A 27,072-nucleotide genomic window follows, 5' to 3' on the forward strand; every position below is an offset into this window, starting at 1 on the left:
TTCTTTTTTTTTTTTTGTAAATCTTTTTCATTTAGTCTTTTTTTTTCTTTCCTTTCTCTTCCTATCTGAAATTAGAGAATTCTTCTTACAGACAGTAATTCAGTGTGTCAGCTAGCATAAAATTATTTAAAACTAAAAGATTTGTGTTAGAAAATAAGTGGGATACTATTTAAGTTATATTATATATATATATATATATATATATTGCTTTATAAAATTATGTTTACTGAATAGAATCCTGTTCCTCATTGTTGGAGTGAGCCAGGTCACCTCAAGCGAAAGTTTTGCAACATTTGTAGAAAACGAATTGAGGACAGTTGTGCTATTCGGTGTGAAGGTAAATATTTATAATGACTAGAGTAAAAATTGCCTTTCATTATGTTCAGAACTCATGTTTTTATTATCTTTTCATTGTGTTATTTAATTTGCACTTTTTTTTTAATTTATTGTAATGATGTCAAGTTACTATTATAAGCATTATGTAGACAGTTTACATTTTTAAGCACTTGCTGGGTTTGATATAAAAATAATCTGATAGCATTACATTAATTTTACTTTAATACTGAAGTAAAGGTTGAATCCTTGTTTCGTATATGTGATAAAATTATCGTAATATATAGACTGCAATCAGATACTCTTCAATGTATAAACCATCCATTGATGCTAGGATAGTAAGTATAAAGTCACAAATTCCATGTTTTCACAAAGTAATAATTCATAAATTATATTTTATAAAAGCATTTCACAAAAATGATTCTTAAAAATATAAAATAATTCAATTTCAAAACCAAGATTTATTATTATAATAAATTGATAAACTAGCATATTCATAATATATAGGTACAATTAACATGTGGTGCCGTTATTTGGAAAATTTCTGCTGTCTATCTGTCCAAGAATGAAAGGTAGAATCTAAAGGTAGAATGCATATTCAAGTGGGCAGTGTGTGAGTACAATAATTCACATTTTTCACTTGACTGTGGTTTAAGCCCATATAATTACTAAGTTAATGATAATGCTGGGAAACATGATTTTTACCTCCACTAATATATCAACTGATTGCAGTCAATTTTTTATTTGTAGATTTTGAAAATGCTTAATTTCCCATGTGACATTTTCTAGATATGCAGGTTATTGTAGCAAGATGTATATCTTACTACAGTTTAGTAAGATATACATATATATTTATCTTACGACAATAAATGCATATCTAGAAAATGTCACATGGGAAATTTCAAGCATTTTCAAAATCTACTAATAAAAAATTGACTGCAATCAGTTGATATATTAGTGGAGGTAAGGTAAGATATATGTCTTACTACAGTTTGGGAAAGTAGATATAACACTGATCTTTTGTATTACCTGCAAATAATAATGTTTGCATGATCTCATAGATGGCAGTAATGTTGATAAGTTAACATGTTCAACCTTGGCTGTTGGCCTCTCACCTCTCTCTTTCATTAACTTGAAAGACAGTTGAAGTGAGAATGTGTGCAGTTTATCTTATCTATTGCATATTGTTGTTTCTTCTGTGTTTTGCTGAGGTTTGTATTGTTAAAATGTTTAAGCAGAAGCAAAAGAAGTGTCTGAATCACCCAGACAATTTCTGTTATGTGTACAGATGATTTACAATATAAACTCAGAGTAAGAAAATCTACATTATTACTAAACATGCATATTCTTTGTACTTTAGTTACACTACTTGGGCTCCACAAAAGTGCTATATTACCAGAGACACAAATATGAGAATGTGGCTAACTAGGAAAATTAGAAGTATACTTTTTGCTGTTTCTGTGATGTGACAAGAACAGCACATCTACACTGATGATTGCTATTTATGCATGACAAAAATATTAGGGATGTCCATATAAAGGGAGCACAGAAATGCCTAAATGACCCTGCTCAGGTTGCTGATGAACTGAATAGGTATTTTGCATATACATTCACACATGAGGAATTCTGTAGGGAAGGGGATGACAGAAGTTTATCAAACTCTAACAGGAAGCTAAATGATTTTGTTGAAGAGAAATGCAATTGAAGAGAAACTGTTGAAGCTAAACATTAAAAAGGTGCTGGGATGGATGTTACTATCCAATTATATTAAGGGAGGTAGCAAAGGAGATAAGCAAAACCTTAGCTGTAATTATGAAATCAGGTGAGGTATCTATGGACTGGAGATGTGCAAATGTATCCCCAGGTCACAAAGAGTGGATCAAAGGGTGACATGAGTAATTACAGACCTGTTATTTTAACTTCTATTCCAAGGAAAATAATGGAGTCCTGATTAAGTGCAGTTATACTTCAGTCACAGCGTGGGTTTGTTAAGGAGAGAGCTTGTCTAACCAGTTTGATCAGATACCTATGATGCAGTAACAAAGGAAATGAATGCAAAAAATAATTTTGATATCATATACTTGGATTTCAGGAAGGCTTTTGATACTGTTGCACAGAAAAGTCTGCTGTATAAATTAGAGCAGTGTGACATTAAGGGCATGTTGCTGATATGAGAAATATTCCTTATATCAGAAAGATCCAGGCAGAGAGTGGTTATCAGTAGGCACTGCTCTTTGTGGACTAATATTATCAGTGGAGTTCCTCAGGGTTCAGTGCTGGTTGCATTATTATTTTCAATATTTATTAATAATATTGATGAAGTACATCAAGCTTAATGTCTAAGTTTGCAGGTGGTATGTTACTGCACCAAGATATTAGAAAAATTAGGCAGATGAGCTAAGAAATGCAATTGAAGTTTAACATTCACTTGTGCAAGGTACTGAATATGGGTAACAGTAATCCCAGAGTAATGTATCAACTGTATGGTACTACACTCAGCATAGTGGAAAATGAAAAAGACCTGGGGTTATTGTGCAGTTAAATGTGAAGTTCTCTGAGTAATGCTGACTGTCTGCCAGGACAGATCATGGGGTTTTGTCAGTGATGTACAGGAACCTTGTTATCAGGAATAAAGAGGTGATTATCCCATTGTATAAGGCTGCAATTCACAACTGGGGGGGGGGTAACTTGGGTGTTGCATCCAAAATGGTGGATCTTCATATACTTAGTTTTTAGTGAAATATTTATTAGCTAATTGGAAAATTTCACTGATATTATTGTGTCTTTATTTCTGATGCTCTAGAATTTATCATGTTTTGAGAAAACTAAATCAAAACCAAACTGTCCCGCCTATCATAGCACCAAAGTGAAGATACGTGATTTCTTCATAGTTCATGTATATTTTTCTTTAGTTTAGCCCATAGCAGTTTTTGTAATCCTAAGTGTCATTTCTAGTCAACAAAAGTATATTATGTGCCTGTTATTTACAAAAATTTACTTTGTAACTAATGTACCACATTTATTTTCCTTTCATTTATTTAGTAAAGCGGCCCCTAGCCAAAAAAAAAATCTGGCAAATCCACCATACATATATGGCGCACTATGGCCATAGTTGCTGATGCGCCCAATAAATCCCGAAACAAACAAACAAACAAACCATACATATAGAAATAGTATAGTACAGTATACAATTATTAACAATACAAATTTCACATTCACATTACAAATCAACTATTCTGTGCAATGGTCATCCCCTCAGCTACAGCACAACAATCTGGGGCGCCTCCATAGCCAGGTGGGCAGGAGCAGCAGTGCATAGCACATGCTTCTTGATTAGACCGGGGTTCGAGCCTGTGCCCACCAAATATGGAGGATGCAGAAAGGTCAGGGAATGACCACTGCATATCCCCGGAGCAATATGGCCTTAGTTGCTAATGCTCCTAAAAACCAAATAACAAACAAGCAAACAACAACCTGGCAAGTAGGTTACAGCAGAAACCGATGAAGAGATACTGTCCACAGATGAGCACAAGCATCACATCCTAGAGATTGATCATCACTGGTATTCTCCAAAAGATAAAGAGTTCAACGAACAGCCATTTACCAGCAGTCAGAGAGCTCAACAGAAGTTACTCATATTAACCAGCAAAATCAAGCTGGAAGAAGGTGTTATTGTCAGATCAAATCCAAGAAAAACAACAACTAAGGCTTCTTGCCAACGCAGTTGGCAAGAGCAGAAGTGGACACCCACCTGTTAAGGAAACAGAGTACCAACATCCTGTGAAGCAACCAGAGAGAGTTCTGGTTTATTCATGCATTAAGAATTTGCAGATAAAAGAACCACTGAGTGAGTTCTGGATTATTCATGTATTAAGAATTTACAGATAAAAGAACCACTGAGTGACAGTGATCACAATGTACTGATGTGGGAATTACTTAAAAATGTAACTATTATCAAGCTAAAGGGAAGGACTTTTGCTTTTGTAAAGGTGACTACAGGGGTCTCAGACAGTTTTTAAATTCTGTACAGTGGGATCAACCGATGATGTTACCAATGTTGAATTCTAAATGGGAAGCCTTCAGGGACTTAATTTTGGAGGCTACTAGGCTTTTCATTCCAACTAAGAAATACTGTTTAAGGTTTAGGCTTAAATGGATGTCAGATGAATTAATGAGGCTCGTGGCAGAGAAGAAAAATGTATGGGATGCATGTAAAGTATCAGGTGACACAGAAGCCTATGGCAGGTATAAACTAGTCTGAAATCAAGTCACAAAGGAGGTTAGGCAGGCAAAAGCAGATTACAAGCAATCTTTGGCAAAGGATGCAAAGAAAAAACAGCAAAGAGTTCTTTACTTGTGTAAACTCTAGAAGGAAAGGAATGAATCAGATTTTACCACTTAACATAGATGGGTTGAATATTGATGATCATGCCCAGGTAGCTGATAATTGAGGAGTTATTCAATGAGGGGAGTGCCCAGAAGTTTATCAAACGCTAACAGAAAGCTAAGTGATTTTGTAATAACTGAGAGCAAAGTGGAGGAGAAATTGTTGAAGTTAAACATAGGAAAGACACCTGAGGTGGACGGGATCTATCCAGTTATATTAAAGGAGGCATCAAAGGACGTAAGCAAACCCTTAGTCATAATTATGAGAGTTCCCTTTTGACTCAGGGGAGGTCCCCATGGACTAGAGGTGTGCAAATGTATTACCAATTCACAAAGGGGGTTCAAAAGGTGACACAGGTAACTATAGACGTGTTAGTTTAACTTGTGTTCCGGGGAAAATAATGGAGTCACTGGTTAAAGAAGCATTGCAGAATCATCTAGACAAACTGCAGTAATAGTTAAGACACAAGATGGGTTTGTTAAAGGGAGGTCTTGTCTGACCAATTTGATTGGATACTATGATGTGGTCACAAATAGGAACTGAATGCCAAAAATAATTTTGATATCATATACTTGGATTTCAGAAAAGCTTTTGATACTGTTGCACATGAAAGACTACTGTAAAAATTGGAGAGGTAAGGCATTAAGGGTAAGTTGCTACAATGGATAAAGGGATGGTGGAGCGGGAGACTACAGAGAGTGGTAATCAGTGAACACTGCTCTTTGTGGACAAATGTTAATAATAATAATTTATTTATCCCTATTTTATGTTACACTTTTTTGGGAGATAACATCAAAAAGGGAGGGAGAACACATAAGCCAATGGCTTTTTAGGGGGTGTTCCCTTAAAAAATTATGAATATACAAATATACAATTGAAAAATGTACAGTTCTGAAATTGTACAGGTAATGTTCAACAGGAAAGACTTAAATAAATTGGAGTTTTTTTGTACATTTCTTTACAGAAGACTTCAAAAAGCATCACTACTTATAACATCATTGTGAACATTTTTACAATTAAATGAGGAGAGAAAAGAAAAATGATAAGATACATGCACAGAAATTTACAAACTATTTGCCAACTGCGTCCTTTAACATTTGTACATTATTTCCATGTTGGTGTTTTTAAAATTCAGGAGTTGAGCGGAAAGTAATTTTAATCAGACATCCCTGGTGGTGTGTTCAATTAGTAGTTTCTTGAATTGATTTAGTGAAGTGACATTTTTGATTTTTGCAGGAAGTTTGTCCCAGGTTTTAGCACCTCTGTATTTTATGCTTTTCTGACCTATGGCTTTTCTGAAAAGTGGAATATTCAGGTTGGCTTCATTTCTTAGATTGTATGATATTTCTTCTTGGTCTGTGGTTATGAAAGAGGATCTGAAGAGACGGGGAAAGTCTGCTGTCTTCATAGCATTGTAAACAAGGATCGCCTTGGCTTTCTACAATAGCTTGTAGATGCTTAGGAGTCTCACTTCCTTGTATCTCGAACTAACTGATGCGTTCCAGGGAAGGCCCAAAATTGAACGAATGCATCGATTGAGAATGGAGTTGATTCTCGCAAGGTTTTCTTGGCTGGTGGTACCCCATGAGATGATTCCATAGGTGAGGTGCAGCTGAATTAAAGAAAGGAATACTTGTCTGAGAAGAGAAGGAGACACCCAGGCAGAGGCCCTGGCGAGTATTCCTACTAGTGACGAAGTTTTCTTTCATAGGGTTATCATTTGTTTTGCCCAACTTAACTTATCATCTAGCCAGATTCCGAAAAACTTGGTTTCATTCACCCTTTCAAGTTGTTTTTCTTTGTAATGTTACGTCTAAATCAATATTTAGTGGTTTGTTTTTCGTTCTAAACACCATATATTTTGATTTTTCTGAATTCAGTATAAGCTGATTCTTTTGAAGCCAATTATGCATCACAGAAAGCAAGGCAGAGATTTTGAGTTAGAGCTCATTAGGGTCTTTATCTGTGATTAGGATGGAAATATCATCGTCACATGCTACTAGGTGAGAAAATGGAAGAAGAGAGAGAAATTCATCGATGTAAAGAACAAATAGGATAGGTCCAAGAAGTGAGCCTTGAGGTACTCCCCTGGAGAAATAACAGATGTCAGAGTATAATTGATTTGTTCTTACAACAAACGGCCGATCGGTAAGGCAGTTTTCAAGGAGAAGGTTAATTTTCCCTCTCAAGCCAAGGTTATTGAGTTTTTTAAGTAGAATGGCGTAGTTTATGCAATCAAAAGCTTTAGATAAGTCAAGAAACAGTGCTATAGCATAGTGACCCTTTTCAAGACTATCAATGATCCTTGAGCAGAAGTCAACAATTGCAAGATCAGTGGATCTTTTAGAGCGATAAGCATACTGTTGTTGATGGATGAGCTGATTTTCTTCAAGAAAACCCACGAGTCTGCTATGAAAAATTTTTTCGAGCAATTTTGCAAAAACTGAGAGTAGAGCTATTGGTCGAAAGTTGTTGATGGAGTTACAATGGTTTCCCTTTGGAACAGGAATGATTATTGCTTTTTTGAATTGAGAAGGGAATTTACCAGATTGAATATATGCTTCAGTGGCATAAGAATTGAGCTAAGAACCTTTTTCAGCAGAGACGGAGATATTTCATCAAAGCCAGGGGCTCCCTTTTCTTTCAATTGATTCTCTGCTTCTAAAATCTCTTGATCGGAGAGAGGAATGAGAAAAAAAAGAGTTTCTGACTGAGTGAGTACTTGGCAGATTCTCTCATTTCATTGTCTCTGAAGTCATGTTTGTCTTGAAAGAGGTTATTCACACTTGAATTAAAGTGGTTACAGAAGGCAGTAGCTTTTAGCTCGTCATCTGCGTCATCTTTTAGCTAGTCTCCAGACACTGCGAATTACAGTGTCTGGAGACTAGGCACCAGTGAGGTGATCTGATAGAGGTGTACAAAGTCTTGAATGGTTTGAGCATGCTCAATGCTGATGGGATTCTTCCTCTTGCTCAGAATAATCACCTGAGAGGGCATAAGTTCAAATTGAGGAAAGATAGATGTAGGATAGATGTGCGGAAATTTGCCTTTAGCCAGCGGGTGGTTGGTAGGTGGAACAGATTTCCATCCCTTGTCGTGGAAGTTGATAGCCTAAATAAGTTTAAGGCTCAGCTGGACAGGTATTTTGAACGAACAGAGGGGTGAAGTGGAAGTGGTTATTTTTTATTTATTTATTTTACTTTATTTTTTTTTTTGGCTGATGCTGCATAAGCTTGCTTTCTTGCATCAAATGCCTCTACTAATGCTAATGCTAATCTGAAATGAGTACCTCGTTTTCAACTACATCTCCAAAACTGTCCATTTTTTCTTGATTGTTATTTTACCTGTTAGTTGAGAACTATAGTATTTTCTTTTCTCTGACTGAATGCAGTCAGTGACTTTGTTTCTGTACGTTGTGTATTTAATTTTATCTGCATCGATTCCTGTTGCTCTAACAATTCTTGCAAAGTTGTCTCTTTTCTTTAACATATTAAAAATCTTGTTTGAGATGAACGGGCATATTTTCCCTCTTGGCCTGGTGGCCTTTTTATTCCCTGGGCTCCTGATATATGACACATATTTTTCATAGCTATTTAGGATATGCTTAAAAAAGCTGTTCGTTGCAATTTCAGGATCACTTGTAGCAAGCACTCCATCCCACGTTGACTGCTGCAGGTCGTGACAAAGCTGATTGAGAGAGTCTGGAGTGACAGATTTGAAAGTGTGCATGATCTCTGCTTCATTTATTTCATTTTCGATTTTTTTTTATTTCATTAAGATGGGACGATGATCGGAAATAGTTGTATTAAGTATTGCATACGTGAGAGAGTATTCCCCAATTGCAAAGTCAAGAAGGGAATTGTGGGACTCTCCCATTCTACTCTGGATATCTCCATCAGTAAGAACAGAGAAACCATTTGAAGTAATGACATCTAGGAGGTCTTGCACCTGAGAGGATGAGCTTTGAAGAATGTTAATATAAAAGTCACCAATCAGTAGAAGGCTTAGGGATTTGCTTGTGAAATAAGATAGAGTGTTGTCAAGAGTTACAAGGAAGCTGTTAACTGAAGCTGAGGGAGGTCGGTATAGACACCCGATCACCAAAGAGGCAATGTGGATAAAAGTGAGTTCACAAGCTTGATCAGGCAGATTTGAGATAGGAAAGGCAGAGCATCGCAGATGATTATGAACATAAATAGCAACTCCACCACCTTTTGAATCACCTCTGCAACTTTGAAAAAGAAAGTAGTCTGGAATTTGGATTGAAACCTCAGGAGAGAACCAGGTTTCAGTAAAAACCATCAAGTCTGGATGCAGATTCCATGATGTCAGTTGATCGAGGATTTCATCATTATGTTTTACAAGACTGCGTGCATTCATATAAAATACAGTAATTGCATATTTTGATGCTGCAGTAAGGCATAAGTTGTTTGGCTTAATTGTTGGCAAGTGACAGGGTAGAAAGATATTTTCACAAGAGTTAGTGTCATTGAAATTCTGGTAGGCTGAAGAGACAGATGAATCATTTGTAGACATTATTTCCTGTAGAGATTCCTGAAAAATGCATGAATTGTCATTCATGCTCACTTGTTTTGATAGCTAAGTCACTAGCTGGTAACCTAGGGCCAGGGACAGGGGGTCATCCGTAGAAAGGCCAAATGATAGTTCCCACAGGCCAACAGTGGTCCTTCAGTAATTCGTAAAGTCTGTTTGCTGGCATTGAATGTAGAAAGAGCTGTACGACTCGTGTTTAGAAATCATTTTTATTGCCATTGTTTCTATCTGCAGCTGTGTTCTGATGTGCTGCTCTACTTCTCTATTGCAGAGTTGGGGTTCGAGTCTCGAGACAAAAATACCCTTGGTCGAACTTTTGGTTCTGGGGATTGCTCTGATTGTAGAGTTGGTGGCTGTTCCCACAACAGGAGGAGGATGTCGACGTCTGCCTGTGTGATTAGAGGCAGATAGATTCCGCTGTCTTCCGATGAGATCTGTCCGCTGCCTAGAGGAAATGACATCTTCTAGGAGTGGATTTGCAGTTCGATTGACATCCGTAGATGTTTTCTGAGACTGACTGGGGATAGGAGCATATACTGGAGGGTACGGAGGTCACTTTATAATAGATGCGTAAGTGGCTTCTGCAACAGGAGCATGGGTTGGCTGGAATGTGAAATTTTCCATGGGTTTCCTCCAATTGTATGTAGGACTTAATGACCTGCTGGAGTTTCGAATAAGATCTGTCAAATCCGAAAGTTTCTTTAATAAAATATAATTAAATTCACACAACTGCACATTTTCCAATCTGATTTTTTTAGTTTCATCAAGAACAGAGACCATCATGGATTTGTGAGTGTCCAAGATTTGAAAAATGAGTTTTGTGGTCAGCTCATTTGGATTTTCATCTTGTGAAACTTCTTGGTTAAGATGGTTAGAGAGGGAGCGATTTGTCTCCTCTGATGCCACGTCATGAGATATGGCCTCGGATAGCCCACTCTGCTGAGTATCCATTGACGATGAGGGACAGTTGAAACACTGAGGTTCATCGTCGGGAGGGCTTGAGGGATCAGCTGGGCTGGAGCCTAAGTTATTTTCATGTTTTGTCTGATTTTTCTTTGATTGCCTGTGATTTATACAACAAGGGCCCTTCCACGAGTCGATTGCTGCCTATGACATCTTTTTCCAGTTGGCAGTTGACATATCTATGCATTTGATGCAGCACACAAGTCCGCATTGCATTGAAGGAAGTCTTTGCATTTCTTTTTGCACAATTGGCAAATAATATGCACTTGCAGAGCCATTGTAATTAAGAATAAGTATACAGAATTTCTTTTGAGATTAAAGAATAAAAAATATACAAAATATGAATATACAAAGTATGAGATATACAACACAGAATTATTGCTATCTGAAATAATTTTAGACTAAATGTATCCGTGAACTTTAGTTAAAATTCTTCAGAATTCAATTACAATTCATTCAAAGAGCAAATTTTAAAGATCTACTTAGTAGATTCCTAATTTAAGCAACAGGCATTCCTAACAACATTCCCAAATTTAAACAACAGTTCTGGATTTTACACCACTGCAGATTAACTAGCAGAGGGTCTTTTGAAAGGCTCAGTCCACTTCGTAAGAACAATGGCCATTGTTCTTACGAACAATGGCAAGATTATATATGACCCTACAGGAAAGGGGATAACCAAACTATTTTATTATTCACATAAGAAGCAACATCGATATTTTCTCGTTGACTATATAATATTGGTGTAGATACACCATAGTTTACCCATAAATTTGAACTACGTATGTAGTGTAAAAGGCATCATTTTAATAGTATCTCATATTGTGGGTGCCTTCACAACGAGATAGCTGGTATTGCACTTCTTCAAATAAATCACACTTCTCTAATAGAGAAGACTACTGTTATTCATTTTCAGTGCATATCACCATACAGATGATTGTTTCAAAGCTTTTTGGCTTCATCATCAGTGAGTGGACAGGTACCCTGATAATGCAACATGCCATCACAGTTGCGAAGTTATTTCCCCAATATGAGAAATGTAAAATGGTGTATAAATAATAATGTATTAGAAGATGAAATGCAAAAGGCATAATTTCTTATGGGTTTAGGTAATTAACTATATAATATTGGTATAGATACACCATAGTTTACCCATAAATTTGAACCACATATGTAGTGTAAAAGCATTGTTTAGTAGTGCAATACCAGCTATCTCATTGTGAAGGCACCCACAATATGAGATACTATTAGAACGATGCCTTTTACACTACATATGTAGTTCAAATTTATGGGTAAACTATGGTATATCCACACCAATATCATATAGTTAATTGCCTAAACCCATAAGAAATTATGCCTTGTGCATTTCATATTCTAATACATTATTATTTCTCATTGACATACAATTTTTATTTCATCTGCAACAGATCGAGAATGCTGCGCATTCAGCTGCATTATTTTCAAACCTTTAAACAAACTTATATAGTAAGTGTACTGATTTGAGTTACAGTAATTCAGACTATTGACCATAGTTATGTACGAAAGGAATCAGCTGTATGAAGTTTAATTAGTTTAAGTACTCTTTGATATTCTGGACACTTTTTATCACAAACAGAATGGTCTCCCACGTGATTTCTAGCAATACAGTTCGAACACGCAGCCCCTTTGTTAATGTCTTTGCAATTTTTATATGTTTTTCCCCAGCACAATGGCTGCATATAGGATCTCGTCGTCTACATGTTTTGGTAGTATGCCCAAAACCCTGACAGTTGTAACATACAGTCACAAGATAGAAATCTTTTAACCTGTATGACATTAGTCCAACAAACAAGTGCTGCTGTTGCATTTGAAACATTATAATTCCTTGTGAAACCCCCAAAATCCAGTTATTCCTGGAATCACTCCTGCTTCTACTTATGAAGTGAACAGTGCACTTCAACAACTGCACCTCAGCAACCATCTCCTCTTTCATTAATCCTACCACAGTTGATGAATGGTAACTGTATTCCCCTCCAGAGGTAGATATTTGTAACTAGTGTTCCAATGAAATACTCTTTTATTGCATCTCCAGCTGAGGGGTGAAACTGGGTGTTTACAGTAATTATTCACAGACGAGTCCTGTCATTTACAAAAATTACTAGGCAACTGAATAATGAATATATCAAAGCAAATGTAGAGTCAATATTTAGCTTTTTTCCCCCTCTTAGAAATACAGATTTATAGTAGATGTGAGTCTCAGAAATGCTTTGTGTTGTGAGTTAGTCCTGGAGCGATGTTGTTGTTTTTCTGTATAACTATTTTTAATTTTTATTTCACACCATCTAGTCATGGGCAGATAGTCCTGAGGAAAGGTGTGAAGTACAGTTGAGAACACTTCAGTATGACACACCAAGTGGAGAGTATAATCACGGTCATTCACCAAGTCTGTCTACAAGCAAATTAGTTCCAGATAAGAGTCAAAAAAATGGATGACATTATAAAAATGAATATTTCAAATATGGCTTGTGAAGGTTATGATAATAGCTTCTACATGCAAATGGAATGGGCTTGTGACTGTCTTATGGCTGATTTCAGTTTGCCTTTTATTGACTGGAACAAGTGGGATAGAAACTCATGATGGAGAACAAATTTTTTTAATCAACAAGATGATTACTTGTATCAGTGTGTTAGAAAAAGCACTAGTGGCAAGAATGTCATTAGCATTAGTAGAGGCATATGATGCAAGAAAGCAAGCTTATGCAGCATCAGCCAAATAAAAAAAAAAAAAAATTTCCACTTCACCCCTCTGTTCGTTCGAAATACCTGTCCAGCTGAGCCTTAAATTTATTTAGGCTATCAACTTCCACAACAAGGGATGGAGGTCTGTTCCACCAACCAACTACCCGCTGGCTAAAGGCAAATTTCCGCACATCTGTCTTTCCTCAATCTGAATTTATGCCCTCTCATGTGATTATTCTGAGCAAGAGGAAGTATCCCATCGGCATTGAGCATGCTCAAACCATTCATGGCTTTATACACCTCTATCAGACCACCTCGCCAGTGCCTAGTATCCAGACATTGTAATTTGCAAAACTTAAGCCGTTCTTTGTAAGAGCAACCCTTAGTTCCATTCACTAATCTTGTTGCCCTTCTCTGTACTCGTTCCAGCAGCTGTACATCCTTCTTGAAATGAGGCCTCCAGACCTGTATACAGTACTCAAGGTGTGGCCTGACCATTGCCTTATACAAGGGAATAATCACCTCCTTATTCCTGCTAGAAAAATTTCTTTATATCATTGACAAGACACCATGAGTTACTCTTGCAGCCCATCTGCACTGCTCAGAGAACTTCATATATGCCTGCACAATTACCACCAGGTCCTTTTCATTCTCTACCACTGTCAGTGCAGTACCACAGAGTTGATACGTTGCTCTGGGGTTGCTGTTTACCATATGTAGTACTTTACATTTGTCAATGTTAAAGTTCATTTGCCACCTCTCAGCCCATCTGCTCAACCTTTCCAGATCCTGTTGCAGCAGCATAGCATCAGTAGTGTCCTTAACAACCCTGTCAACCTTGGTATCGTCTGCAAACTTGGACATTAAGCTTGATATACCATCATCAATATTATCTATAAATACCGAAAATAATAAAGGACCCAACAATGAACCCTGAGGGACTCCACTGATAGCATTAGTCCACGATGAGCAGTGTCCATTGATTACCACTCTCTGTCTTCTCCCCCTCAACCATCCCTTTTTCCGTAGTAGCAATTTGCCTCCAATGCCACACTGCTCCAATTTGTGCAGCAGTGTTCCATGTGCAACAGTATCAAAATCCTTTCTAAGATCAAAATATATAATATCAAAGTTATTCCCTGCATCCAGTTCTTTTGTGACTGCATCATAGTATTCAATCAAATTGGTCAGGCAAGACTTTCCCTTAACAAAACCATGCTGTGTCTGAGCTATAACTGAAGTCTTGTCTAGATGATCCTGCAGTGCTTCTTTAATCAGTGCCTCCATTAATTTTCCTGGAACAGAAGTTAAACTCACAGGTCTATAATTACTTGTGTCAGCCTTTGATCCTCCTTTGGGAATTGGGGTTACATTTGCACATCTCCAATCTATGGGTACCTCCCCTGAGTCCATGAATGCACTCATAATTATGGCTAAGGGTTTGCTTAGTTGCTTTGCCACCTCCTTTAATATAACTGGATAGATCTCATCCATTAAGGGTGAATGGGATCTATCCAGTTATATTAAAGGAGGCAGCAAAGGAAGTAAGCAAACCCTTAGCCATAATTATGAGTGCATCCATGGACTCAGGGGAAGTTCCCACGGGCTGGAGATGTGCAAATGTATCTCCAATTCACAAAGGGGGATCAAAGGGTTACACGAGTAATTACAGACCAGTCAGTTTAACTTCTGTTCCGGGTAAAATAATGGAGTCACTGGTTAAAGATGCATTGCAGGATCATCTAGACAAGACTGCAGCAATAATTCAGACACAGCCTGGGTTTGTTAAGGGAAAGTCTTGTCTAACAAATTTGATAGGATATTATGATGTGGTTACAAAGGAACTGGATGCAAAAAATAATTTTGATATCATATATTTGGATTTCAGGAAAGCTTTTGACACTGTTGCACATGGAAGACTATTGTACAAATTGGAGCAGAATGGTATTAAGGGTAAGTTGCTACAATGGGTAAAAGAATGGTTAAGTGGGAGAAGACAGAGGGTGGTAATCAATGGGTGCTGTTCTTTGTGGACTACTGTTATTAGTGGAGTCCCACAGGGTTCGGTGTTGAGTCCACTGTTGTTTTGTATATTTATCAATGATATTGATTAAGGTATATCAGGCTTAATGTCGAAGTTTGCAGTTGATACAAAGGTTGGCAGGGTTGTTAGTGACAGTAATGGCAGTGTGCTACTGCAACAGGATCTAGATAATTTGGGCAGATGGGCTAAGAAGTGGCAACTGAAGTTTAACCTTGACAAATGCAAAGTACTGCATATGGGTAGAAGTATCCCCAGAGAAACGTACCAACTGTGTGGTACTACACTTAAGGTGGTAGAAAATGAAAAAGACCTGGGAGTAATTGTGCAGTCAGATATGAACACCTCCTTGATGGAACCCGTTTCTGAATTATGTGAAATCTCACTAAGTTAATTTCTCTCTATACTTGCCCAGTATAGAGAAATGGTAGGAGGACTTGATAAGCTAACCCCAAAATAATCGGGATTAAGCTATGAAAGAACAAGTTCCAGTTTATATGAAGTAGGTGAGGTAAAAGTTAGAGTTGGACAATTATTCAGAGTCCATCCAGACATGTCTGAAAGAATACAGTCATCGAGTTTATTTATTCACTGATTTAGATGCCTCCTAGAACATTACCAATATGTTTGTTGTGGTGGACAATTTAGTGACTAGCCTGCAAAAACCATTTTAAAGCTGTACCATCAATGTAACAAATGTTGCCATGTCTTTCATCATAATTTAAAAAGATATGAGTCATACTTTGTGGTGAGGCAGCTGGAGTTTGGTTCTAGATGTGGATTTGGCTATGTCAGCATTCCACTAAGTAAAGTGGGTATTGAACCAAGTGATAAAACTCAAATATATTATGTAGTATTAATCTAGTGTTATAGAGCCATATTTATTGCATGTATATTGGTTAACACTGTGGTTGCCTGCAATATACAAGGCATGTATAGTACTTTTTTGACCTTTCACATGGGAGGATATAACCACGGTTAATGACAGTCCCACAAGCATGAAGGTGCAAGCAGAGCCTTTGACTGCTGCAGAATGACATATCAGCTTTTGTTGTGATACTGGCATATCACACTCTGAGGACTGACATGCTAGCATTAAAACAGTTTTAAAAGAATGTGTGTGTCAGTTAAATGCATACTTCATGACTAAATGCCTTCAATTTATCTAGAGCAGCCTCTTGGGCTTTTTTGAACATTTCTGTTCCAGTCAGTGCAGGACTTTGTTTACACTCCTAAATGTGGAGCATTTGGGAGCTATGGTAGTTCCAAATGTAAGCATTTAGAACTACCATAGCTTGTGGAGATTAAGTTTGGTAATTTCCATAGTTTGTGAAAATTAAGTTCAAAATGGTACTGCTTTGAACTTAATGACAGATCACAAGACCTTCATTAGATGAGAAAGGAATGCTAGATGACATTAAATACTCCATCATTAAAGTTGCAGAGAAAGTTTCTGATTCCAGTTTAGAAACTATTATTCTGTAATAAGTGGAATTCCTTGTACATATTTTTGCGTTACTGCAATCTAGTATTTTAACGAAAATTAACTGTGATAGATGTAATTAAAAAAAAAAAAAGTTAAGTTTTTTTTTTCTTTACATTTTATAGTATTTTTGTATCTTATGTAGCAGATTTCACATTCATACATTTTTTTCCTTCATGCAGTATGTGAATACTGTGTACATGTTGAGTGCCAAGACTTCGGTGTTGCTGACTGTAAGGAGTGTGCAACGTATGTTCCAAGTAGAGATCTTGTAAGTTTTCAGCATAGCATATTTTGAATGTTAGCTTTTTATGATATCGAATTAACTCGTAAAATATGTTAAATACTTTGAAATAGAATAATATTCCTTTTTATAACCTTATTTTCACTTAATTTGATTTTAATAGATATTATTGTAATAATTGAAATTGATTTCATGAAAGATATCATTTTAATAATTGAAATTGATTTCTTCTTTTATAAGGGATTCTAAGGAAGTGCTTTTTGCAAGTTTTCTCATAGTTAACATTTTAATATATTTTCTAAATATGATATCTGCAATGGCCAGATTCCCAATATTTTATTGGGGTGGGAAATGACTAGATGATCTATATTGATTTTCCTCCCCTTCACTGCAAGATTGTATAATTTATGGAATTATAATTAAGATGTTATACACCTCCCTCACGTTATACACCTCCCTCATTTATGTATAAATTTTTGTGGAGAGGGAAGGTCCACTTTCCTTCCCTACTTTGGATCTCTAGTAGAAATGAACTGTTCTGATTATTTTTGTATCACTTTTATAGAAAAAATACATTTCTGTCTTTATTTCTACCAAACATGAATGAAAGATGGAATTTTCTGTTCTTTTCTTTTAAAAGTTTTTTACTTGAATGTTAAGATGCATGTATGGGGTGTGGATCCAGAAAAATTGATAATCATGTTTTGAATTCTACCTAAAATGCAGGAAGGGTGTCAGTTTAATTTAAGTGCTGTGTCTGTATTGAAACCAAGGATGGAAATGCCTTGCTTTGGGTATATCTTCCTAGAACTACATAAATTGAAACTACAATTTATGTAGTCCTAGGAAGATATACCCAAATTCCAGAAACATCAGTATAAATAGCCACAACAGTTCTGCACCTGGAGGGGAGGGCATGCATAATAGTACAAAAAAGGTTAATAAGTTATTGTATTTCATAGAATATACAACTGTGGCATATTGAAGGACCACAGCTGAAAGGATGGGTTTGAGATTTATGATCAAAGGAAGATTTTAAGAGAAAGAAGTTTTGTAGAGGATCAGACAATATTAGTGCTTATAACTGGAGGGTCCACAGGACTCATCCACACTGCAGCTTTCATACCGAGCAGAATTCTTGTCTCACATCACCTATGTAGCCAGTGAGTGGTTTACCCCCACGGCCACAGTCAGAAATAGGAACAAATTAGAGAAAATTCAGAGAACAATACTTCTCACTGTCATCAGAACATGTTACACTGTGAGCACACTGGCACTGCAGGTGCTGGCTGGTGCTCTCCCACTTTACTTGGAAATACTCAGGAAATACTTGGAAATAATCAGGCCACACCTTGAGTACTGTATATAGGTCTGGAGGCCTCATTTTAAGAAGGATATAGAGCTGTTGGAATGAGTGAAAAGAAGGGCAACAAGATTAGTAAATGGAACAAAGGGTTGCTTTTACGAAGAAAGGCTTAAGTTTTGCAGATTACAGTGTCTGGAGACTAGGCACCTATGAGGTGATCTGATTGAGGTGTATAAAGCCTTTAATGGTTTGAGCCTGCTCAATGCTGATGGGATTCTTCCTCTTGCTCAGAATAATCACTTGAGAGGGCATAAATTCAAATTGAGAAAAGACAGATGTAGGATAGACGTGAGGAAATTTGCCTTTAGCCAGTGGGTGGTTGGTTGGTGGAATAGACTTCCATCTTCTGTTGTGGAAGTTGATAGCCTAAATAAATTTAAGGCTGAGCTGGACAAGTATTTGGAACAAACAGAGGGGTGAAATGGGAATAGGGTTTTTTTTTTTTGTTTTCTTTTGGCTGATGCTGCATAAGCTTGCTTTCTTGCATCACATGCCTCTACTAATGCTAATGCTAAATAGCCAAAAGAGGCTTGTACTACAGACTTAACGGCATACCCACAGAATTTCTGGGGATAGCCTCGAGCCCGTCACCACCAAATATGGAGGATGCGGAAAGGTCAGGGAATGACCACTGCATATCCCAGAGCAATATCGCCTTAGTTGCTAATGCTTCTAAAAACCAAATAACTAACTAACTAACTAACTAACTGGGGATAGCCCTTAACACAGCCAACACCATCAAGGCTGAAAGAAAGAGAATAGCCACAAAGCGCCATGAGTTATGGCAAACAAATTGGGAACAGGAAACCAGAGGTCTGGTTACCAAAAGGTTTCTGCCACAGGTGGCAATGGTTAGTCCAAAGCCACCAAAGTGGTTCACCCCTGGACTTTTCACAACATTTATACTAACAGCTCACGGCTCCCTAAAGGGAGAATTAACCTCCTTAGGGCTGACTGATGACCCAGACTGTACCTGTGGCAAAAGTGCAGACTGGGTACACATTCTCTATGAATGTATAATTTATAGCATATCAAGAACCCAACTAATAGCAGAAATTGGCCCCCTACCCAGGGGACAAGAACACTTATTTATAAAAGAAGAAAATAATTATGAAGTTTTCTCATAAGCTTCACACAAAAAGTTTTTGAAATGTGTAGAAACATCCAGAGACAGGCCTTACACAGAAAAACAACAATCCATTGCAAAAGTGCCTGTCTCTCACCATGCCCAGTTGATGACATGTTAAACTGATAGGGTAGCTGTATCAACTCCCTAACAGATACACAAATTTTACTAAGCTGGATTGACTAGCCCCCAGGATTACCCTGCTCCTAGTTGGGGATCCTATACCAAACAAATAAATATGTAGGGAAGGGAGATGTAAAGGCAGCCAGGGAAGCAGCTTAGCTGAAAAATATTAGTAAGCAGCAAGGGGATGCAATGTAGAATGAAAGAGTGAATTATTGAGTGAATGAGCTGGGCACTGAATGATAGAGTGAAATAGGAATTGTGGTAAAAAGGAATGCATGTTAGTTTTGATAAGGAGAGTGACCCAGCAAGGGAGCAAGAGAGAGTGAATGAGTGTTGTGGTAAATTGGAGTGAGTGAAGGAATGAATGAAATTGGCTGAAAGAATACATAGTTAACAATATATTTATTACAAATACGAACACAATCTGAACTATATACTAATGACAACAACAACAACAACAACAACACACACAGCAATCCTCCCCCCCACAGCTTGTACGAGCTGCAGCTGGGTGCTGCACTTTAACTGAAAAGTAATAGTAAGTCGAAGTGTCCAGGCAAACAGTGCAGTAAGAAAGATCTGAGTAAATGAGACAAATGCCAGCAGAATAAATGAGTGTCTGTGAGCTTTAGCCACTTAATTTTAATTATTAGATGTTTAGTACAGTAAGTACACTACACACCATTGCATTTTCTCCCAGTTGAGAAAGAAGATGGACGTGTGGGAGAAAAGAAATGCAAGAAAAAAACACAATAACAATATAAAATGTAAGAAAAAAGCACAATAATATAAAATGTAAGAAAAAAAATTATAAAACCAGAATTAGAGCAGAACAACAACACACACACAGCATTTCCCCCCCCCCACCCACAGCTTGCAAGATCTGCAGCTGGGTGCTGCACTTTAACTGAAAAGTAATAGTAAGTCGAAGTGTCCAGGCAAACAGTGCAGTAAGAAAGATCTGAGTAAATGAGACAAATGCCAGCAGAATAAATGAGTGTCTGTGAGCTTTAGCCACTTAATTTTAATTATTAGATGTTTAGTACAGTAAGTACACTACACACCATTGCATTTTCTCCCAGTTGAGAAAGAAGATGGATGTGTGGGAGAAACGAAATGCAAGAAAAAAACACAATAACAATATAAAATGTAAGAAAAAAGCACAATAATATAAAATGTAAGAAAAAAAATTATAAAACCAGAATGAGAGCAGAAAGTGAATTAGGATTATGAGTGTTTAAAATTGCCTGCCTTCCCCCCAGATGGATTATGGGTAGATGGCCATAGTGGCCCCTTGCTTATCCAAGCAGACCATGCCATTGCTAGTTAGCCAGTGTGATTTTTTTTTTTTATGTAAACCCCAAACACGAGAGGTATTGGAACCTATAGTACTTAGTACCGTGCTTGGGTTGGAGGTTGAGAAGACGAAATGAGATATTTGTTGACATTGGACTTGAACTTCTCTGGACTGTAATTTTCAGGAAATACATATGAAGGAAGGTTGTTCCAGAAAACGGCATTGAATGAATAAACGAGGAAGATGAAAAGTTGGTTCTGTGAGTTTGAAGTTGGACAGTAAATGGACGTTGGCTGGGGGCGGCACATGTTCGGACTATTTTGAAAGAGAGAGAGAGAGAGCGGGAATTATAGAAGCCAATTCAGAAGAACAGTCCCCATGGAAGTATCTATAGAAGAGGAATGCAGCAGAAACAGTACATCTGTGAGACAGCAAGTAGAGAGACTCAGAGATGAATCATTCATTAACCTAACTGCCCTCTTCTGAATGGAATCAAGAAGCCTGAGAAAGGTTTTGTGGGCACCGCCCCAAACTATGTATCTGTAGAAGAGGCATGCAGCAGAAAAGTACGTCTATGAGACAGCGAGTGGAGAGACTCAGAGATGAATCATTAATTAACCTAATTGCCCTCTTCTGAATGGAATCAAGAAGCCTGAGAGCAGTTTTGGGGGCACCACCCCAGATGTGGGAACAATATTCCATGGCAGGGTGGATTTGCGATTTATACAGAGTGAGCAGCTGTTTGGAAGAAAAGTAACGCTGAGAGCGAAAGAGAAAACCAAGTTTTTTAGATGCAGGGGAAGCAATATTTGTAAAGTGCTTGTGCCAAGAGAGATTAGAAGTCAGGGTAATCCCCAAAAGAGAAATATCATTTTGCCTAGAAATCGGAGAGTCACTAAAGATAAGCATAGAAGTAGAAGAATCCTTTTTGCAAGGTATAAGACAAGATTGAGTTTTAGAAGGGTTGAAATCAACTAAGTTGTCTTTGCCCCACTGAAGAATTACCTGAAGATCAGCATTTAAGGAATTGGTAGCAGATTTTCAAGAAGTTGAAGCTGATTGAGCAGGGCAAGGTTTCTCAAAATGGAAAGTGTGAATGCAATGTGCTATCATCAGCAAAACTATGGATAGGATTTCCAGTCAATGGAAGAAGGTCATTAATATACAAGAGGAAAAGATTGGGGGGAATGAACTAAACCTTGGGAGACACCGGCATTAGTGGATAAGTTAAAGACAGAGAGCCATCTATCATCACCCTCAGTGAGCGATCAGAGAGAAAATTGGATAACCAATTACTAAAAACAGTTGGCAAACCATAAGATGGAAGCTTGTTTAGAAGACCTTTATGCCAGACACAATCGAAAGCCTTTGAGATGTCAAGAGCAACTACTTGGGTTTCACCGAACCTTTCCATTTGAATTTGTCCATAAATGGGTAACATAAGCCAGAATATCACCGGTGGATTGACACTGACGGAATCCATATTGGCGATCGTTGATCAAACGGAAGGTTTCTAGGTAGTTTAAGAGTTGGCAGTTAATTGATTTCTCCATTACTTTAGAAAGAGTAGAAGTAATTACAATGGGACGATAATTGGATGGGAGGGATTTCTCACCCTTTTTAGGAACTGGCTGGATATGAGCAAATTTCCAAGCAGAAGGAAAAACACTTTTGGAATAAGAAAGTGAAAAAAGGTCGCAAAGAATAGGAGTAAGTTCAGGAGCACAGGTTTTCAGAACAAGTGGAGAAATACCATTGGGACCTGGAGCTTTCTTAGCATCAAGAGTCGTCAAAATCCTTCTGACATCCTTTTGACGGAAGACCACAGGAGGCATTGAATGGAGCATTTTGGGAATAGTGGCAGGTGTTTTACCAAGATCATTAATACATGAGTTGGAAGAAAAATGGGATGCTAGCAGGTCAGCTTTATCTTTGGCTGAAGTGACAACAGAACCACCTGGTTTGGACAGAGGTGGGAGCAGAGATGGGCAAAAGTTGCGGCCAATAGCTTTGCAAGAGACCAGAATGCTCGGCTACCATTAGGGAAAGATGCAAGTTTTCTACTATTAGCCTGTTCAAACTCTAGTTTGGACTGATTAATAATGACTTTACAATTGTTGCGAGCTTTGGTGTAGACATAAAATGAAACTGAAGAATTAGAAACAAGCCAATTACAATATGCAACATTCTTCTCTTGAACAGCCTTAGCACATTTATTGGAAAACCACGGTTTAGATAAAGGACGAGATTTTAAAGTGGAGCGTGGGATAAAGGATTCCATTCCTGCAAGAATAATTTCACTGACACGATCTGAGCAAACATTGACATCAGAAGTTTTGAAACAGTAATCCGACCAAGGAAAAGAAGAAAAGAAATCTCGTAAGTCATCCCATCTTGCATTCGTGTAATGCCAAACAACACGAGGTTGGGAATAGCCACAAGATAAAGGCTCCATTGAAGAAGAGACAACCACCAAGTTGTGATCTGAAGTGCCTAAAAGACCTCTCACTTCGACCGTGTACTTAGAAGGGTTGTTTGTGAGAAAAAGATCAAGCGTTTTGGCTGTATGGTTAGGATTGTCCAGTATTCTTGTAGGTAAATGAACAATCTGTGCAAAGTCATTAGCAATTGCAAAAGCCTCAGCATCTCAACCAGCTGGGTCGGTGTGACTAGAAAACGGAAGCCAGCTGGAGTTGTGAACATTAAAATCACCAAGGAAAATTACCTCACTCTTAGGAAAGTTAGACTGGAGAAAGTCAAGTTGCAAAGAGAGGAAGTCAAAGAGCTCCAAGTGATTAGTAGAGTTGGGAGAACGCTAGTGACAACAGATGAATTTGACACAATGAGGTAGAAAGATTTTAAGCCAGAGAATATCAAAGAGAGGAGATTCCGAATTGCCAAGTCTCTGACAGGGAATATCAGAATGGACATATGCACAAGTACCACCTTAGAGGCGAAAGGAATCATACAGCGAATAATTTGGGCATCTGAGATGAGCAGTAGTTGAATCAACTGATAACTGAGATTCTGTCAGAAAAAGTACATGGGGTGTCGCAGACTGCAAGTGGAAATGGACATCGTTGAGATTAGAATTGAGACCACATATATTTGTAAAATGAATTAGGAAGTGCTTGGGAGGTTTAGATCTTTTCGCAGATAAGCTTGCTCTATTAGTTTGACAATTCATGGTGTATTCAATAGTAAGAAAAAAGTGGGTGAAACATGCTGTATGAAGTAATGAAATTTTTGGATATAGCGTACACATGGTAAGAATATACCCAGATCCTTGACATAACGTGGCCTCGACAATGCTCCCCGCATTCACACTACTCGGACTCCCTCCAGTCACTATCTGGCAGAGTAGAGGTAGCAAGATTATATACACTAGCTGATCTGGAAGCCTCCTAGAGAGTTACAATAGGTTCGGTCCAGTGTACTAACTAGCGGCCAGCCTGCGGACACCGTTTTAGAGCTGTACCCTCGAAATGTAAGGAATATTGTATCTCGCCACGATGTTCATCATAACCTCAAAAGTCATCAATCATACTGCATTTTTGCAGTATGATTGATGCATTTTTCCATTTTTGAAATGTATGGGGGATTCATCATTTCAGGTATTGCTTTCAGTTTTAAAGAGATATTTTCCACTTACTCAGAATCACGGATAACTGTATTTAGTATCAGAAACGTTGAATGATGCAATGGAACAAGCTTATACAGCAACAGCCAAAAAGGAAACTATCACCTTGTTTACCTATTCCCTCTAATAATTTGTTGAATGCTACCTTAAATTTATTCAAGGCATCCTCTTTCACAACAGAAGGAAGTTTGTTTCAATAGTCACTTACTCTCTGGCTGAAAGATAATTTTCGCACATCTATCCTGCAGCCATCCTTTTCCAGTTTATGTTCTCTTGTATATGTTGTCCAAGAAAGAGTATGGATGCCATCAGCATTTCGTTTATTCAATAATTTTAAGCCTAAATACTTCAACCAGATCTTCATATGGGTGTTTAAAATTGCCTGCCTACCCCCAGATGGATTATGGGTAGATGGCCTTAGTGGCTCCTTGCCTATCCAAGCAGACATCATGCCATTGCTAGTTAGCCTAGTATAGACACCTGTCTATTTTCCAGTGTTGCAATTTGCAGAACTGAAGTCTTTAAAGTACCCTTTTGTTCCCATTGCTCTTCTCTGCACTCGTTCCAACAGATCCACATCCTTCTTAAAATCAGATTTCCAGATCTGTATGCAGCACTCAAGATGCAGCCTTGTACAATGGGATGATCACCTTCTTTTCCGTGCTGGCAAAATTCCAGTATATCATTGAAGAAACTCATAAGCTGTACCAGCAACCCATCTCCTCTGCTCAGGGAACTTCATGTTGGACTGTGCAATTTCTTTCATTCTCCACTGCTTTGAGTGCAGTACCATTCAATTTATTTGTTATTCTGAGATCACTGCTGCCCATAATTATTAATTGTTGTGTGAGTCAGCCTCTTCTGTCTAAGGGTGGATTAAAGACTAAAGGATTACCAGTTTTTATTAAGTTTTGATTTAAATAAATTTTTTGCTTTTACTTATTTTTTTCTGTAATATATGGTAAATTTTTTTTTTATAAAAGTAATTTTGTAAATTTAATGATCGTTATTATAAGATTAATGTTGCATATCTCGTCAAAGGCTATTGTGACTCAGATGGAAATGGCTGCGGACGAGTGTTCTTATTATGGTTGATTTCAATTTGCCCTTTATTGATTGGAACAAAATTTTTAAACTAACTAGATGATTATTTATATCAGTGTGTTAGAAAAAGTGCTTGTGATTAGAATATTCAACACATTATTGTCACCCATGAACTAGATCAGATGGATAAAGAGGAGAGAGGTATCAGTTGTTAAAAACAAAGGAATAGGTTTCAATTCCTTAATTAACATAAAACCGTTATTTTCGTTCGAATCTTGCAGCCATTGTTTTTGTATATAGTGGTAGGGAATTCAAATTTTTCATTGAGGTAGCCAGGTAGCTCTAATGCATAATTATATAGATTAATATGCTTCACTGTTTCTATTAGATAGCGTAGTATTGACATTTAATTAATTTACTTTTTTAATCTTATTAATTTAAAATAGCATGCCCCAAACTAGAGCAGCAAAGCAACGGGCACAAAGTGGCAGGAGTGCTGTGACTCGGGGGAGAACTGAGGGGGGCCGATTCTCCAACGCATCACAGCCTAAAAAAATGTGCAACTTGTGAAATGTTTGTCTAACTCTCTGGAACGGAACATGATATTGCCATGGGGGATGTCTTTGTGTGTGTGCGCGATGTAAGGAAATCAGGCGACAACTCAGCATTGTTATGGGCCTATATGAGAGTTTGAAGGACAGGGTAGATGCCCTCGAAAGATCTAAATTGAGGGACCCATCAAGCTCTCAGCTGCACACATCAACGGCAGAGCTTGCACTTGGTCATCACGCAACACAGCAGCAACCCCCAAGGCAGAATGCACTGGTCCCACAGGAACTAGTAGTTGTTAGTGACTCTATTGTCAGGGAAACAGGTAACATGCTTTGTAAAAAAGGATAGGTGGAACAGGACCAGGGTATGTCTGCCAGGGACAAAGGTTGATGATGTTGTAGAGCGGATATCATCTTTTAAGGGCACAAAAGGTGATATAGTTGTACACGTTGGCACTAATGATATTAAGAGTAGGAGACCGGCAGAATTACTTAACAAGTACAGGTCACTGTTGAACAAAAGCCGAGAATTAGGGTTGAATTTGAAAGTGTCTGCAATTCTGCCCAGACACGATAGGAGGGAGTATATGATGAGAGCCTTGTCGATCAATTCGGCCCTGGAAAGATTGTGCAAGGCTCAAGGGATAGAATTTTTTTCAGCCTGGTCTGTACTTGTTAACAGGAGAGACTGCTTCTACAGGGATGGGATACACTTAAATAGAAAGGGTGCAAGAATATTTGCTGATGCTATTGAGGCAGTGTTAGGTGCGATGGAAAACTGATAGCTTGGGGGGATACAAGGACTAATAGTTTAACAGTAGCCGTAGGCAGAGGTGAAGGTGATTCTTGCACAACTTCTATTAGAATAAGTAGCGACCTGGAGCAAGGGGTGTTGGGGGTTTCAGGAATGAATGGCAGTCATCCTGAAATAGGTGGGTATATGGGATGTGTTAGGGTAACTAGGAATAGGAGCATGTATACCAATGCTAGAATTATAGTAAATAAATTTGATGAATTTGAAGTGTTGGTCAAGACATCAAAGGCGAATATTGTTGGGATAGCAGAGACGTGGTGTCACACAGATATAAGGAATGCAGAACTGGAATTTGGGGAGTACAGTGTGTACAGAAAGGATAGACAGGATAGAAAGGGAGGAGGTGTTATGCTGTTAATTAAGAAAAACATAAAATCAAAAGAAG

General features: G+C 37.8%; 1 protein-coding gene across 1 annotated transcript in view; it reads left to right on the top strand.

The window, feature by feature from the left end:
- Window positions 1–27,072, top strand: part of LOC150084454 (diacylglycerol kinase theta-like) — a 457,615-nt gene that overhangs the window by 115,263 nt on the left and 315,280 nt on the right. The window contains exons 3-4 of the mRNA XM_090376240.1: window positions 235–337; window positions 16,662–16,750. Of these exons, the coding sequence (XP_090232366.1) occupies window positions 235–337; window positions 16,662–16,750 (192 nt within the window). The remainder of the gene's footprint in view (window positions 1–234; window positions 338–16,661; window positions 16,751–27,072) is intronic.

Source organism: Mastigoproctus giganteus, chromosome 6 (assembly GCF_048544385.1).
Source record: "Mastigoproctus giganteus isolate SK-2022 chromosome 6, ASM4854438v1, whole genome shotgun sequence".
Classification (NCBI taxonomy): Eukaryota; Metazoa; Arthropoda; class Arachnida; order Uropygi; family Thelyphonidae; genus Mastigoproctus; species Mastigoproctus giganteus.